Consider the following 16,655-nt stretch of genomic DNA (forward strand, 5'->3'; position numbering starts at 1 on the left):
CAACTTTCATAAAAGCTGTTGAAAAATCTGCTTAACAAGTAAGATATATTTAAAGGCTATTTAGGGCATATATGTTTTAAAAGGAAATCAGAAAGCGTATTTCCTAAGCTCTCTCCGCACATGGTCATGCTGCACGTGAGGTTCTTGGCCTGCAAGCGAGCCCTTGGCGGCACTTGGGGTCTGTATGCCTTTGTGTCCGCGGGGCTGGGACAGCGGGACTGATGAATCAGTCTGACTCCACTTCCCCGCTTTGGGGTCCTCCCTGTGCTGCTAACTTTGTGCCCACTACAGCCTTGCAAGGGCATGGTGTTGATGGATTACCACAGTTGAATTCAAAAATTATAAAAAAAACAAACAAACAACCAAACAAAAAAACCCACCTCTTTGCCTATTTATAGATAGGAGCAATTGAACATTCAAGTAAAGCAGGATATAAAAGGAGAATGTTTATCCCACAGTTACGCACTGTGTGTCAGGAAACACACAGATGCATAGGGGTGAAAGAAAACTACATGGCCCGTTTCTCTCTCCTCTTGTTCACCCAGTGTGGGTGGGGTCAGGCTTTTCCCGAATGTCTCCTTTTGAATTTTGGTGCTTCTTACTAGCTGCACAGTGAATTTCCATCTTCTGCGAAGCTCTTTGCCTTCACTCCCTCTTTGTCTGTCTTTGATATACGTAATTTTCTTTGCTCCCCAACAGTCCACGGTTTAATTTTGTTGAAACAAGATCTGAAGTTGGCTCAAAGCCATGCCAATTCCCCTTGTGTGGCTTTCTCCTCTTAACCTTAGAAGGAGTCAGGCAGGGCTGTTGGTCGCAGCAAGATTCCCTGCAGTAACAACCTGCTTATGTCTCTTTCCTCCCTGTGGTTCCAAGAGCATATGGTTAGCTGCATATTCTCCCTTCTACATCACTCATTTTTTATCCCTCTTAGCACATGGGGTTTTCGCTTCAAAGTGTGAACACGCTTTGCTGCAGAACAGAGGCAGAATTAGCTGCTAAAACATAACTGCTAAAGAGAGAATTTATGTGCACAGAATGACTTTCTTCAGTTTAGGGAAAATTTGTGGTTATAAAATAGTTATCGCTCAAATTTAGGACAAGTTCTGTTCGAGTATAACGTTCCTTTGCTCCTGCCCTTATTTTTTTCCTGTTAATCACAAAACAAGAAGCAAGCATTAGGCATACACATAAGCCTTTTAAAGGAAAAAATTTTCATCAATAAGAAAAGCCTCGGGAAATGTAGGTGGTGATAACACGTTGTGGAAAAGAGTCTTGCTGAATTTGGGATTTTAAACTAATCTATAAGAACTGTATTGTTACATGGAAAATACAGTAACATTATAACGGGCATGTATATATTGTTCAGGCACATGTTCAAAGATTTGTTTTTGTTTTTTGTTTTGCTTTCTAGGTAAAAGTATGGATGAAATTAAGAAGCTGCTGCTGTTGGTTCTGGGTTGTGCTGTGCAGGTGAATGTTCATTAAAGGCTTGAAAAATACTGTTTTTTGAATCTGTTATTATTTCAGGGCAGAGAAAATCCAGCCAAAGATCAGTGCTGTATGAACAAATCTCCAGCTGAAGATAGCTTGTGAGCTAACTGTGAAAAGATGCAGTAGGTGAATGAAATAAATTGTAGGGGGAAAGGAAGCACACTTTGCAATAGCAGTAGTACCAGTTTGTTGCCAGTACTTGAATCAATCACAAGATATGTAGTTTTGCAACTAAGTAGTCCACTTTAATAACAGAATACAAAAAGATAAACTTTGAATAGTGTTGTTCATCTAAAGATTTTTGTTGGTTTATTTTCATATTATTTTAAAATATGTAAGAGTATAACAGTACATGTTAATGCAAAGCAAATAGATAGCTAACAGTCTCAACGCGTTTGTTTAATGAATCCTGACTATTTGCATATGCTTTTTGAATATTACATGAGTAGAAAATCCTAAATGAATAGATACTCTGTATATTCATGTGGAGATTTTTATGCAGTGTTTATTAAAATAAATGAACAGGCAACACAGATGGGAAACTCCCCAGAAATGCACACAGTTATCAAATAAAGAAATCTGTGTTCTGCCCACCAGACCTCTGTGGTGGTAAACAATAGAGGCCTTGCCGGCTAGCCTTTGCTTATAATTGACCTTGTTTATAGGTCTGTCTGGTGTTTTTGTCATGCCTTAGGACACTCACCCTGCTCAGCTATGTCAAGTCAATTATGTCAGGGTAATGCTGTCTTCATATGGCTGCTCTGAACTTTATCTCGCCGTTACATTGCAACACAAAGAATAAAGGTCTGATTTGGCAAGCTGTTTTGCATCCTCAGCCCCCATTTACAGTTCTGAGCCTCTTCCCAGTGAAATGAATGATGAGACTCAGAATCAGATCCCAAAGGGCCCCTGTAAATGGTAGAAAAAGTAATTTAAAAAAACTTCAAATGTTTAACTTTTCTTTTGCCTTCTAGTAGTAACTCTTCATTGTAATGTTATTAATGTACAACTGCAGATGTAGATAGTGGAAAATGTTTGATTCTTTTAAAACCTTCAGTAGAAGACTTACTAACATCTGTTTGTCTGAAATATCACTCATTTTTATCCAGAAGGTTCCTCAATCCTATTTTCTATCTAAAGTGCATGTTGATTTATTTCCCAAAAAGCAAAATGCAAGGTTGATGTGAACACAATCTGAAGTGATGCACCTCTTTTCATTGCCAAAACCAAGCAAAATGCAAACTGCTAAGCAGACAGGATATATGATGCAATGTAAATGTAAGGCTTGTACTCACCTGGTTTACATTTGTGCAGCTCCATTAATGAAACTGATGATTTCCTCTGACTGTCACCCCACCCCTTGATCTCATTGTGTGTTGGGCTTGTTCTTTAAAGAGCGAAACCAACCATTTTAACTTGGCCTTATTGTACTGGCTGTAAAAAGTCTCAATAATTTAATGCATAATTCAGTTCATGTTCCATTTGTGCAACAAACTGATATACTTCTAGTGTGCCAAAGTGTAGATCTTGAACATGTCTTTAGCAATACAGTTTTCTTTTTTTCTTTTTTTTTTTTAATGAGAAAATGTTACAGTAAGCCTTTAGGTATGTAACATCATTTCAGGGAGTGCTTTCTTTTAACAGTGTGAAAGAAGAGAAGAGTTTATTGAAAGAATCAAACAACTGGATATTGAAACACAAGCTGCTATTGTGGCACACATTCAGGAGGTAGGACTCGCAGCATGGTCTGTTTTCACATTCCATCTTCTCCCTTCCTTCACTCAACATACCAGGGTTTTTTGCTATCAAAAAGTTAATGCTTGAAGTTTCATAAGGGGTTTTATTAACTTCACAGAGCAAAATGATTATACTGTGAATGTAGTATTGTAATCAAATTATAAGATGAAAATAGCAGGTATTTAGAATGTTACTTGGCTCAGTGTTCTTTTAAAAAGATGCAATGATAAATGTCTTGCTTGCCGGTTATAAACTCATGTAGAAGATACATTTGTAATGTAGAAGGTACGTTTGTAATAATTTCAAAAAGAGTGTATGGTTTAGGACACATAGTCCTATTTGTAGCAACAGTCTAGGCATTTAGTCCCTAAGTTCTGTGGTAGGTGAGACATAGGCTCCCCCAGTGGCTTGGTTGCTTCAGACAATGGTTGCCTAACTCAGTCAGTCTTGAAAATTGTACTCTGCATCTGAAATTAGACACATGCTTTGTTTTTAAACAAAAGTCTGATCCAGTGACAAGTATTCTTGGACTTCTATGATTTTTGTAAAAGGAAGAAATATGTTCAGGTGTTAGGAGCCAGCTCAGCTTGCCTTGGAGATCCAAAGAAAAGCCGTGTGAAAACGCCCTCTGCTGGGTGGGCCTCACTGGAAAATGAGCATTTTGTGAGGTCTGGTGTCTTTGAGTGCAGGTGTAAAAACCCTAATAAACTACAATTTAAGGAACAAATAATGGAAGTCTAAGACAGAAACTTATTAACACTTAAAAAAAAAAAAAGTTCTGCTTTCTAAAAAAGCCTTTGCAGAGGGGAGTAAAAAAAAAATTCTATGAAATAAGCTGTAATAAAGAACATGGTTGTAACAAAAGCAGAAGCATTCTTTAACTGAGCTTGAGAGCGCCTTTCCACTTGACTGACAGTTCTGCTAAATGATTCAGAGGAAACCAGCTGTGTAAACTGGCAGTTAAAATACTGCTAGCAACAATGAGAGAGGTTTCCACACAAGTGAGATCCTCCCATCTAGAGCACCTGCAGACTGCAAAGTCATTGGAAACAGGGCTTCTTCACAAGGAGGCACCAACCTCATTGTTCAGTGTGGCATCTACTCCCTTCTCATTCATGTACTGACCACCCCAGTGCCTGAAGTAAGACAGTTGCATACTTTTTACTATACAAACATATGTCCTATTGACCATAATATGTACCTGATCACTTTTAAAATTCAATCTTTATTATTATCAAAAACCTGAATACTAGAAACTACTGGCCAGTGTTACAGTTGAGGTAATCATGTCTATATAATTTCCAGCTTGTTTTTGGTGAAATGTGGTATCTTTTTTAAGTGACCAGTAAATGAATCTGGGGGGTGCAGCATATATAGCAAGCAAATTTACAAATCAACTAATGAGAAGACTTTGTTTGTTTTTGTTCCTATTCTCAGGTGACTCACAACCAGGAGAATGTCTTTGATTTGCAGTGGCTGGAGCTCCCAGGCATGGCTCCAGAAGAACTGGAGTCTCTCTCCAGGAGTATGGTTTTCCACCTCAAGAGGCTCATTGATGAGAGAGATGAGTGCACAGAAGTATGATGACACCTCTCTCTTATATAGTGCTTGTGTGGAGCAGCTGATGCAGGCTCTTTTCCTTCTGTTGTGTCTTGTTTGTGCCTTCGGTCTCTTTTTGTTCTGAGCCTTTCTATTACACTTCTGAAAATCTGTAGAAAGATTTTGGCTTTTCCATTGGTTCTTAAATAAACACTTCGTGTGGTGCAGTGATTGGTAAGAGGAGTGCATGCAGTGGAGAGACCAAAACATTTGAAGCTGTGAATTTGTCTTGATTTTTGTCTCTGCCTGTCTGCTCAGCCATTCAAGTTACAGTGGTTGCTTGCCTATCTCCAGTGATACCTACCATTATTGGTTCCAGTGTCATCCTTAGTTTTTTTTGTGTGTGAAATCAGCCCTATCCGTTGCTGACTCATCAGCTCCTTTCCCTTCAGATCTTTGGAGGAGGCTTCTTCCCTTCTTTAGCTTGATTTTCTGTCATGCATGTGACTTTGTGATTGTGTTAGTTAAAAATGTTATTTTTTCCAGTTTGTATGAATTCTCCAAGCAAAATAGACTGCTAATTTTGATCTAGCCATCTGAGCATGGTGGAAATTTCTTTCCTCATCTGTGTAACCTTCCTACCGGAGTATCACTTGAATTCTGTGTAATGTCAGGATAATTTTCCACATTTATAAATCACTTTAGATACTTGAAAAACACAATGTATTAAGTATTATTAATTATCTCTTAATACCACATGCTTTTCTCTATTTCCAGGTGATTGTAGATCTCACTCAGGAGAGAGATTATCTGCAGTCTCAGCAACCACCAAGTCCTCTGAAAGCACCAAGTCCAGATTCATCGCCAAACCCAGCCAACCCTCGCTCTAATGAAGACAAACAGCACCTTGCAGTTGAGCTGGCAGACACAAAGGCTAAATTGAGAAGAGTCCGGCAGGAGCTGTGAGTCACCAGCAACCTATGCTTCTAGAGATACTTGTGTGTTAAGACTTGTGCATACTGAAAATACAGTTGCCTATTGGTTTCCCTACACTGATCTCCATGGGAGCTCTCAGAATCATGTCTTTCAAATTCCTGTATTCATAGTACTAGGAAGCTAGCATGGGTGCTCCATCTTTTTTTTTTTTTTTTTTTCTTAACTGATCTTTAAACACAGAGTGATGGCTACTTTCATGTTTCTTCTTGTCTCTCATCTCTCTCTTCCCCTGTTCAAAACACCAGCTGCTAGCAGCATTGTTTAATAATTAGTGGAAGTTCAGAGGACAGTGAAGTTAGCGATGACAGCAATAGCATCCAGTGAGATTTAAACAGAAATACTTAATATAAAAATAGAGTTGCAGTCTCAAATCCATGATACACGGTATCACAAGAAAATACCTCTTACTCTTATGAAGCTGGCATGCCATCAAAGTTGTTCCATGTTCAGAATATACTTGTTGCCTTCTGTCTTCCCTTCTAGTTTCCTAGCAGGGTCCACATAATCAGTAGTGTTCCAGGAGAAAAAAATGTATTTCTTACTGAGTTTTCTCTAATCCTTTCCAGGGAAGAGAAGTCTGAGCAGCTTGTGGACTCTAAACATGAGGTTGAACAGCTCATCTTAGAGCTGCAAAAAATAAAACAAGAGGTAAGGTGACCTTGTTTGACTGTGACAGGCTTCCTAATTTAAAAACATCTCTTTCAATGTGAGGATAAAAATACCGCTCCACATTTTTTTTAATGAAGAATCAAGTTACTCCAGCAAGCTGTTTGACCAGTATGACTGTGGTATAGCAGTGCTACACTTCCTACTTAACTGGTGAGAGCAGTCTCATCTGTTTAGCTTGCAAATAGTCCAGTAATGCCTGGAGCATATACAGCATTAGGCACTGAATATGTCTGACTCCCAGCAGGCTGAGGAACCTCTCAGTCTTGTAGAGAACTGACTGGCTAATAGGAGCTTTCATTCCTGAACCAAAGGAAGATTATTCACTCTCCGTTCATGCCTGCTCCTAAAAAAAAATTAGATAGTTTAAAGAATGCTCTTTCAAGTATTAATTTAGTTTTTTGCCTCTCTCTCACTTCTCTCAGAATATCCACTTGGCCTCAGATGCTCGCTCTGCCCGAGCATACAGAGATGAGCTGGACTCCCTGAGAGAGAGGGCAAACCGTGTGGAGAGACTTGAGATGGAACTCATCCGGTGCAAAGAGAAACTTCATGATGTGGATTTTTACAAAGCTCGTATGGAGGCAAGTGGAGATCAGGAGGAGGATTTGCTGAATAATACTTAACGTTTGGCTTTTGTTGTGTTACCAGTTACAGTGTGTTACAGTTGGTGTAGCAGCATTAAAAATTCTTTTGGTGGCAAGTAAGACTTGGTGCACACAAAAAGTACTCGTTAGTTTTAGTAAAGTCTGCTTAGTTCAGCATTATCTGGCTAAACAGGACAGACCTTTTCTGGAGGCTTCTTCTAGAGGATCTAAGTCTTGCCTTGAAAATTTACTGTAAGTAAAATGTTTGTTGTCCACAGCTGATCCTTTGACCAGCATTTTAATTGTCATGTATAAGTTAACTAAATGAATGGCTGGGTGTTTTTCCTTAGGGGTCTGTAGCGACTGCAGCTGTTGTCCAAGTGGCTGGGCATTTTTAAGCATGACCTCAGATGACAAATTCTAGGCACCCCTTTTTGCAACTGTTGCTTGTAGTAGAAAGGAGAGAATGTTTGGATCTTCTCTGGTGCCCTGAGCAGAGGATGTCAGTGAGAAACCTATGCCTTTGTTCCAATAGTAATGCTGATTATCAGCTTAGTCACCTGCTGCTGTGCCCATCCTGGAATCATAGAATAATTTAGGTTGGAAGAGACTTTGGAGGCATCTAGTCGAACCCGCTGCTCAAAGCATGGCTAATTTTGAAGTTAGATCAGGTTGCTCTTATTTTCCATCCTTTCAGTCCTTTAAGCCCTTCTCACCTAAACTGTCAATAACCCCACTTAAGTGATACTTCAGCCAAAGTCAGATGGATATCCAGGCTTGCAAAACACATTGAGGTTCTGTAGTTTACCCCCTCACTATAATTAGGTAAAATTCCAGGTCTGAGAGAGAAGAGTGATCCTGAAACTCATGTTCACTAGGCCTCTGGCTGAGAACACATGCCTTATTTCTGCTCTATAAACCTTGTTTTGTAGGCATTTTTTTTCCTCTCTAACCTAGGGCGCCAGCTAGATACTGCTTCTTATGAATAGATTCACTAAGACAGCTGATTATTAAATTTAGTAATCTCCTACAAAAGCCTGTCTCTTCTCTCAGTAATTCCCAGTTTACCTTAAAGAGTTTGAAGCTCTGTCTGTCTATCTTCCTCCCTAAAGCTGGCAAATCAGTCATGCATTAAGCTGGCATACTAGCCAGCAGTGTGGCATCCTGATGTTTCCCTTTTGGCTGTGTACTAGAGTTGCTTAGCTTCTATCTGCTGTTCACAGAATGTGGCTGGAGCTAGAGGAGGACAGTGTTTAGTCTTATCTTCGTGTGAAAGCAGGGGAGTAGCTATTGCTGCTCCTGAGTTTTCAGACTTTTTGCTTGTCCTGTAACCAGCAGTCTCCTGTTCTGTCTGCATGCTAATCTTGCTTAACATACCATTCAGTAAGGAGACCTCCACTTCTGTTTTGTGCAGTCTTCCCTCGCTCCCTCTTCTACCCTGCCAGCTTTTGGTGAAATTGTTGAACACTGGAGGTGAGTGTTGGCCCTCCAAAGATACCTCCCTGAGGTACAGCAGTGGATGGGACAAAGAATGCTCCCATCAATATGGCACTTTCCTAATTTTGGGCGACAGTGCGGCCTCTAGCATAAGCTGTTGCTGCCTCAAGGGCTGAGTTTTTCTAATATGTGGCAGGATTGCACAGCTGTCTGCAGGCTGCTCTTTGGTCTAAAATAGCCAGAGTGTTTCACATGCTCACCACTCCCCCTCCCATCATTGATCTACCCTTGGCACAGTCATGGACTGGCAGCTTTGTACAGTGGCATCATCAGGAAAACTCCATTGGTTTCACACTGATACATTCAGGGGATTCCACAGGACACTGTACTGACTTCTTTATGGTCCTGGAGCAGCACAAAGACTCTGCCTAGTAGCCAGGATCCAACTCTCCATGTCCCTCAGTTTTCTTTCTCTTCTACTGACTCAGGTCCTCTGCCCCCCCGAAAAAAGGGTAATGGCCTGGAGTTCAGTTCAGTGCCTGCTCAGTTTCCTCCCACTCCTTCAAAAATTGCTAGGCTTACAATTTCAAGCTGTAAGGTTTGTGCAAGGATGTAATATGGCAGAGATTTATACCACTAGACTGTACTGTGCCAATTCGTCTCATGGCATTAACTGGTGCAGTTTGCATACTAAGCTGAGAGTGCTTAAGACTTGAACAAATCTCTCAGAACCACAGCAATGAAAATAGAGGTACATAAAGCACGGCTTTGGACACTTTTCTGTGGCAATGTGATACCTTAGGGCTCATAGGGTCTTGACAACATCATTAATAAACCCTGCAGAATCAGTAAGTGTAAAGAAAAAGTGATTTTAGCTTTGCGCATCAGTGAAGAAAGCTATTAAATGGGCACTTAAAGATCTTTTCCTTCCCGTAGTTCACATACACGTTCAGTAGCTTGAACAAGATGTATGGAAGGTGCTCTGCATAGGATACTGTGGAGGGATAACCTGAAGGAATTGTGAGCAAGCTTATAAATAGTTTCTTAAGCACATAATACAGATCAGCAGTGGCAGCAGGAAGAGATTTAAGGAGCTATTGTGCAAGGAGTACAAATGGAGCAAATCTTTCTCTAAGTGAACTTAGCGCATTTGAGCGTGTATGTTGTTTTCCTTCTCTGTATTTTTTGACAAGAAGATATTCTCAAATGATGTTTTAATTTGACCATTGTTTGAGGAACATGGAGATGGCTATGGTCTGGAGACCACCTTGCTGGAGTGGCTTAATGAGGTCATAAACATGAATGTGGAGGAGCTTAATGCAGCGCTTCCTCTGAGGAGGTGCTTCTCTCCAATGTAAAGCTTCCCTCCAGCATTCCTTTCCATTGAACCTTGTGCTGCTCCAGGCGATCAGATTCTTTTCAGAGGCCGGGGAGTCTGCCTTGCCCATTCTTCCCCCTTCCCGCTGCATCACACTTCCACGCAGGATGACGGGAGGAATTCCTGTGGACATTAAAAAAAGAAAAAGCATCTCTTATATGTGTTCATATAGCTGACCCAGACAATGTTTGATTGTCACAAGACATTTATTAACTGTATCATGGGCTCCGTGGGGGTAGCTTCCAAATTGCCAGAAGGGAGGGGTTTGGGCTCCATCTAATAACTAGGTCTGAATGTGTGTGCAAATTCTCTAGTTTGATTTTTACAATCTGTTTGCTCTTTTAGTATCTGAAAATGTTTTTCAAAGGCAAAGCACCCTGATTGTACAACCGCTTACCCCCAGAATTAGTTGTAACCATATGAGTATACAATGCACATTCTTAAAGCTAACTCAAGGCATAAGTGATGCTGGATCAGAACAAAGTATATAATTTATTTCAGAAATATAATTACGAAAGCAGGATTACATATGTTGGATATTAAGCCATCACAGTTTAAGGTAAAAGCAATATAAAGCAAAGGTTTTTTTTGAATCTCTTACCTAGTAAATTTAGTATATTTTCAGGAAAAAAAATCCACAGCCAGCTGTTGGTTTGAAAAGAAACTCATAGCTACAGAATCATGTTGGTGGGTTCATTAATTTAAAAAAAAAACAAACGCACACACACAAACCTTAATCCCAGTGAAAATACCACCACCACCTGCTGCTTGTCTAATTCAAAAGTGATTTGAAGCCAGACACATTTTCAGGTCAACTGTGTTAGCCCAGAGAGTTCTGTGAGATGTTAGTGCTGACACGTTATAGTTAGAACAGTTTTACCTTCCAGGCTTTGTGATGTAACTTTACAAAGCTCCCATGGAGTAATTATTTAAATTAAATGAACTTTTCAATATTAAGACAACCTTAGATCATGGGTGCACTAGTGAGCAATGTCAACCTAGCCATAGGAGGCGTTTCCACCGGCTTATTAATTTAAGATTTCATCAAAACTGTTTTGAACTGACATGTCCACCCCTCCTGGCTGCTTGATGGAAACGTGCCTTCGGTCCTCTATATATTGCAGCTCCCAGTGATGGGTAGTTTGTATCAGAGCCTGGATATGTGCATGTGCTTGGCACGTAGCTTGACTCTTCATGAGACACCAAAATAACTAGTTTCTGCTTGATAGACAGTTTTGGGAATAGTTCTGAGGCTGTGTTTTTGAGGTCAGACACCACCTTACTTCTTAGGGCTGTAGTCCAGATTGAGTGTGATGAGCCAGCAAAGTAAACTCTGATCATGTTGCCATTTCATTATGGGTTTTCTGGCAGCTTACATGACACTCTGAACATTTCCTGTTGTACGCTTCCTCTGGTCTGTCATCCATTCAGCGTCAGCAATTTTAGTTTGCTCACCCTGAAGTGACACTGTTAGATCAGACTTGGCCCAGAATGTTAGTTCTATAAAATTAGTGTGTGTGTGGGGGGGTGTTTTTTCTTACTGGTATGCTCAGACATTTTAATTGCAGTAGTTGAACCACTTCACAAGCTCTAATATACTTGTCCTTTTAATGCTTTTGTAGTAGGGAAATTCTTCTTCTTCCATTCTGCAAGCTGGTAGGTGACCCATGGAGAGATCAAGGACAATACTGCACTGCATAAGGCGGACTTCCATACTATGTCGCCTACATTCAAGACGCAGCAAACTAAGACTATCTGCTATATAAGGATATTGAATTATGGCCCACTGTAGTATCAAAAGGCAAGGGCAGTGGGTGTCATCAGACAATCTACCTTGTGCTTTGCAGCTGTCTTTTGGGTGTGGTAGTTTTTGATTTTGTTTTCTTTTAATAACTGGATCACATGAGACTCTTTATGGCTGACTCCATTCTCCCAGAAATGAGAAGGTAGTTGCTGGCTAAGCAGTGAAAGTGATTTACTCATGCCTGGTGAACTTTCAGGAACCTACTTGGTTTGGATGTTTGTGGTCTGAGAGAGCAGACATGGACACTGATGTCAACAGAGACTTCACATTTTGAAGGCTGTTGTCCAGGAATAAAGTTGTCAAGCCATAAGCATTTCATCTGGCCTGTGTGCACATATTCCGTTCCTGTGTATTTCTTTGGAGCAGGGGAAAGGGAGGGAAAGACGACAAAAGAACACTTCTTTAGAGGAACAAATAAACTAGTTTCTGCATTGTAACTCTTCTGGGCAAAAATACTTCCTGTACCAATTTAATCTTTTGAAAGCTGATGTTTTCCTCCCATGGAAAATTGGATCTATGACTCAGACTTATCTGAGGATCAGAAAGAGTGAAAGTTAACAGTCAGGTGTTTTAACTTGAAATAAGACATAATTTAATAAATTTAAAACATGACCAAAACCACACAGCCAGATTTTATGCTTTAGACATTTCATATTTCTGGAGATAAGATACTTGAATGCATGGAGCTTCATTTGTTGCCCTGCAAGAAATATTAGGAGTGCAGTATAATTAACTTTTTTCTAAGGCTGTGGCTGCAGCAGAGTAAGATAAACTCAATAAAAACAGATCCAAAAATACATTAATGTTCATATAAGTATTTTTTTTTTTAAGTGGTTAACGTAAAATAGCTTGTTTTGTTTAAATGGATTAAAATTTTGTTCCTGAGAGAGGAAAAAACAGGCATTTATGCATAAGTGTACTGGAGCAGCAGTATGGACATACCCTATATTGATGGATAGTGCTCCCCAGCATGCTTTGAACATACTATAATATCTCTTTAAAGTAAATAAAAGTAATCTATTTTATAGTTGGGGAAACAGAGTCAGAGGACTGCAGTCAGTTAGCTAAGCAAATGGCATGACAATAGGATTAGAACTGAAGAGTTGTTCTGGGTCTCGAGTCACTGTGGTGCACCTCTTGATCAAGCCTTGTTTACAGCAAAAGGAACTCCATTAAACTTCTCAGTGAGTTTTTCCTGAATTTTAGGAAAATACTAGCTTTACTTTCCCTGATGACTCTCAGATAATGAAACATAATATTGTCTTCCGTTAAACTATCTGGTAAATTTTTTTTATGAAGTAGAGAAACAAGTCAAATTTATTTTTTACATTTTGTAATATCAATTTATGAAAGTCGCCTGGTCTTTAAAAAGTCAATGTACGTAAAGAGATTAACAGCATATACTATTTCTTTTTCGCCCTAGGAGTTACGAGAAGACAACATCATATTAATTGAAACAAAGGCCATGCTAGAAGAACAATTAACAATGGCAAGAGCTCGTGGTGATAAATTGCATGAATTAGAGAAGGAAAATTTACAGTTGAAATCCAAACTTCATGATGTAGAGCTGGTATGCACCCTTTCTTTTGTTATGCTAATTTTTTCAGTTCTATTTTTATACTAGGTCACATGAATTTGTTGTGGAAACCAGTGGAGAGAGGGAAATAAATCAACAGTGAAGAGATGTCTTTAGTTTGAACTTTGTGTATATGTATTTTTAAAATGTTATAGTATTCAACGTGTAAATATACCAGTGCTGCTGTGTTGGGCAGAGTTTGACAAATTTCATTTTATGCAAGAACTTAGATCACAATTTTAAAATACAGAATGCTTTTGTACATATTTATAAAGGAGATTTTAAAATCTGTCAAATAGAAATCTGTTAGATATAGAATATGGAAACTACTGTAGTGCACAACTTTTTTTGTTGAAAACAAAACCCACAGCTGTTATAACTGTAGGAACCCATCACTGCTGTAATCAATTTTGGATTTTTGTGTCTTTTACTACATAAATCAGAGTCATGGCTTATTGCTTCACAGACAAGAGATGCAAGAAGTAGCAATTTATTGTCTACAAACAAAAAGCTGTCATTGGATTTTATAATCCCACCAGATACAAGAAGTTGTCTTTCATCTCCTGTATTTAGCTCAACATTCCTCCTGTTACCCCACTTGGCTTTGAATTCTTGTGGGTTTAAACTTTTTAAAATGGGGTATGTTAGAAACAAGGATGTGAGGATGCTGTATGGAGTTATGTTTAATGACTGATTCAGGGCAACATGATGGTCCAGCTTTTTAGAAATGGCTTGTGATTTTGAATGCTGCTTTTCTGGATGCCTTGGTGAATTTTTGGATAAAACTTACTGGAAATGGGGACTTTGTAAGGTGCCATGTCAGCTCCCACAAATGTAAATGGCCTAAATCATTGCTATAAGCAATGGTAGCCTTATTATCTGTATCCATTTTCTGGATAATTGAAAAACCCAAATTATAATACAAATATGTTCTTGATTATGCATATGACTCGGTCCAAATCGGACAACGACAAGTTGAAGAAGCCCCACAGAATTCAAGGTTGCATCTGCAGAGTCTCTAGGGTGTCTCTGCACCATGCTACATTTTTATGAAGAACTTTGCTCAGGGCACAGCTTGAATCCAGCCAGCCTTATTGGCCTGGTCCCAGCATCACTCAGCATGTCTTCACCCTCACCCCCTTTTCTTTAAGTATATCATGGATCTGAGCTGACTCCAGACAGGGTCAGTTGGGTGTCTGTATGGCATTTTATGGCCCATGTGATAGCCCTACAAACAATTAATACAGTACATATATCTTAATATTAAGACACGCATTGCTTAAGGAGACTTTTCTACCCTCAAAGCGTGTGTTGCTTTAACAGTTCAACTTGACAGAACCTTCTTACAATTAAGCTGTGTATACATTTTCATTCATGCACTTCTTGCACAGGATCGGGACACAGACAAGAAGCGAATTGAAGAGCTGCTGGAGGAGAATATGGTCTTGGAGATTGCACAGAAACAGAGCATGAATGAGTCTGCACACCTAGGCTGGGAACTAGAACAACTGTCAAAAAGCACAGATCTTGCAGACAGTGAGTAGCAGCTGCAGTAGCTTTTGTGGTGCTTACTGGGAACAGTTTAAATGAAGTCAGTGGGATAAATTAGAATAGATGGATATTCAGTTATTAGTAAAGCTATCTAGAAGAACAGCTTTATTTTGTAAAATAACTGAATATGAGCATGGCACTACGTTAATTCTTAAAACTATTTTCTGTCTAGAATCTTATTTTTCTTTACGAAATTAATGGCTAATTGTTATCTTTAATTCACAGTCTTGCAAAGGAGGCTTGTCTTAGCCTGTGAAGTTAATGGCACTCTATTCCTCCTTATTCCTTATCCATGATTTTGCTTATAGAATTGTCAGTGGCGAAAAACACTGTTTTCTCAAAACTAACAAATTTTGATTACCAGTACTTCAGGAAAATGTAAAACTATCTGATTTTCTGACTTCTTTCAAAATTGCAATTTTTGTCCCCCTCCTGATTTGGTTTCACTAGTGATGTAATAGAATGAAGGATGCCTAGTTTTGTTATCTCCTATTTATTCATTTCCAAGAACCACAACTTTCAAAACTCGCAACAGAGTGTTTAAAAAAAAAAAAAAAAGTTCCTTCATAGTAGTTCTATCTTTTCTAGCACTGGAGCTCCAGAACTGCTTCCAAGTAAACAAACAAAAAGAAAGTGAGAGGAACTGAGAACATCAGTTATCTTTTGTATTCAGTAGGAAAAAAAAAAAAGAAGCCTGATTAAAAAAGAAAAAAAAAACACGATGTTTTTTAGAAGGATTGTGTTATCCTTGCTTCCATTTCACAAATGATTCTGTTTAAGAAATCCCACATCGATGGTCCTTGCTGTTCCAAACACAATCATCTTGTGCAGGCAGAGCCAGTCTGCCAAGCCCTTTGGGTAATGCATAGTAAGAAAAACCTCCTCCTCTTGGCTTTCAGGTTGAGTCTGCAAGGTTGGCAGGTATAAAAAAGTTTTAGCTGTTAGTTGGAAATATTTTATTCAAAATCATTAAAAAAAAACTAAGCTTGGAAGCAACATAATTTAGACAGGCTTTGCTTCAGAACAGAATTGAACTGGAACATTTTGTTAATGTTTACTATTTGACTCCTAATTTGATCAAAACTCTCCAGGTGATAGTCTTAGAAAAGACACAAATAGAGTTTTAACATTTTCAGAAATTTGCCAGTTTTGAAGTGTTCTGTTTGGTGTGTGTAATAGCGATGATTATTTTAGCAGGAGTGAATAATTTTCTGAGGCTTAAAGTGACTTTAACATTGTTTTTAAATGTGATTTTGAGCCGAAGGGTAGCAATTGTTCTGTGTGAAACGGGATTGCTTTTTTATTTATTCTGATGCTGAGTAGAGAAAGGAACAGAGCAGCAGAGGGTTTGGTACTGGAAATTAATTTGGGTGTTAGTGAGACTTTAGATCTCTAAACTTTTAAAGTAATGTCTCTGTTGTAAAACTTGCATAAATGTTGTTAGTCTTAAGATTTTGATTTCAGAGAATTCTGTGATCAATATTCTGATGGATGTCCTGTGCTTGTGCAGCTGGTAATAAAATATCTTCCTGGATTCAACATATCAGGGAAGTAGCTGTGAGGCTAAGCACCTGAACTCACTTTTGTAAGAGTTTTCCGTGACTAAATAGGGTCAGGTACCTGAGTTCTCATTGGCTTTTGGAAGTGCATCATCTTGGTGTGTTACAAACAATTCTCAATGTTTTACCCTCTGCCTCAGTTATTTCCTTTGATGGAAGTCTGAAAGGGTATCAAAATGTGTCTTCCTACTAACCATTACTGGTTAAAGTAACTTTGAGTAAGTTAGGAAAGTAAGTAGCTTTTAACATGGTTATCTCCTTAGATGCTTCCTTGTTTATTAAAGATGTTGCTGTTTTCTGTGGAAATATATTCTATTTTTATGAAAGTGTTAAC

The 16,655-nt window shown here is 38.9% G+C and overlaps 1 protein-coding gene across 2 annotated transcripts in view; it reads left to right on the plus strand.

Moving 5' to 3' along the window:
- CCDC88C (coiled-coil domain containing 88C) overlaps window positions 1-16,655 on the plus strand; it is a 97,440-nt gene that overhangs the window by 49,026 nt on the left and 31,759 nt on the right. For both annotated transcript variants that reach the window (XM_026079556.1, XM_026079555.1), the window contains exons 4-11: window positions 1,412-1,470; window positions 3,136-3,219; window positions 4,666-4,806; window positions 5,545-5,729; window positions 6,330-6,411; window positions 6,855-7,013; window positions 13,059-13,205; window positions 14,603-14,747. In XM_026079556.1, coding sequence (XP_025935341.1) covers window positions 1,412-1,470; window positions 3,136-3,219; window positions 4,666-4,806; window positions 5,545-5,729; window positions 6,330-6,411; window positions 6,855-7,013; window positions 13,059-13,205; window positions 14,603-14,747 — 1,002 coding nt within the window. The remainder of the gene's footprint in view (window positions 1-1,411; window positions 1,471-3,135; window positions 3,220-4,665; window positions 4,807-5,544; window positions 5,730-6,329; window positions 6,412-6,854; window positions 7,014-13,058; window positions 13,206-14,602; window positions 14,748-16,655) is intronic.

This window comes from Apteryx rowi, unplaced genomic scaffold (genome assembly GCF_003343035.1).
Source record: "Apteryx rowi isolate R43461 unplaced genomic scaffold, aptRow1 scaffold_5, whole genome shotgun sequence".
NCBI lineage: Eukaryota > Metazoa > Chordata > Aves > Apterygiformes > Apterygidae > Apteryx > Apteryx rowi.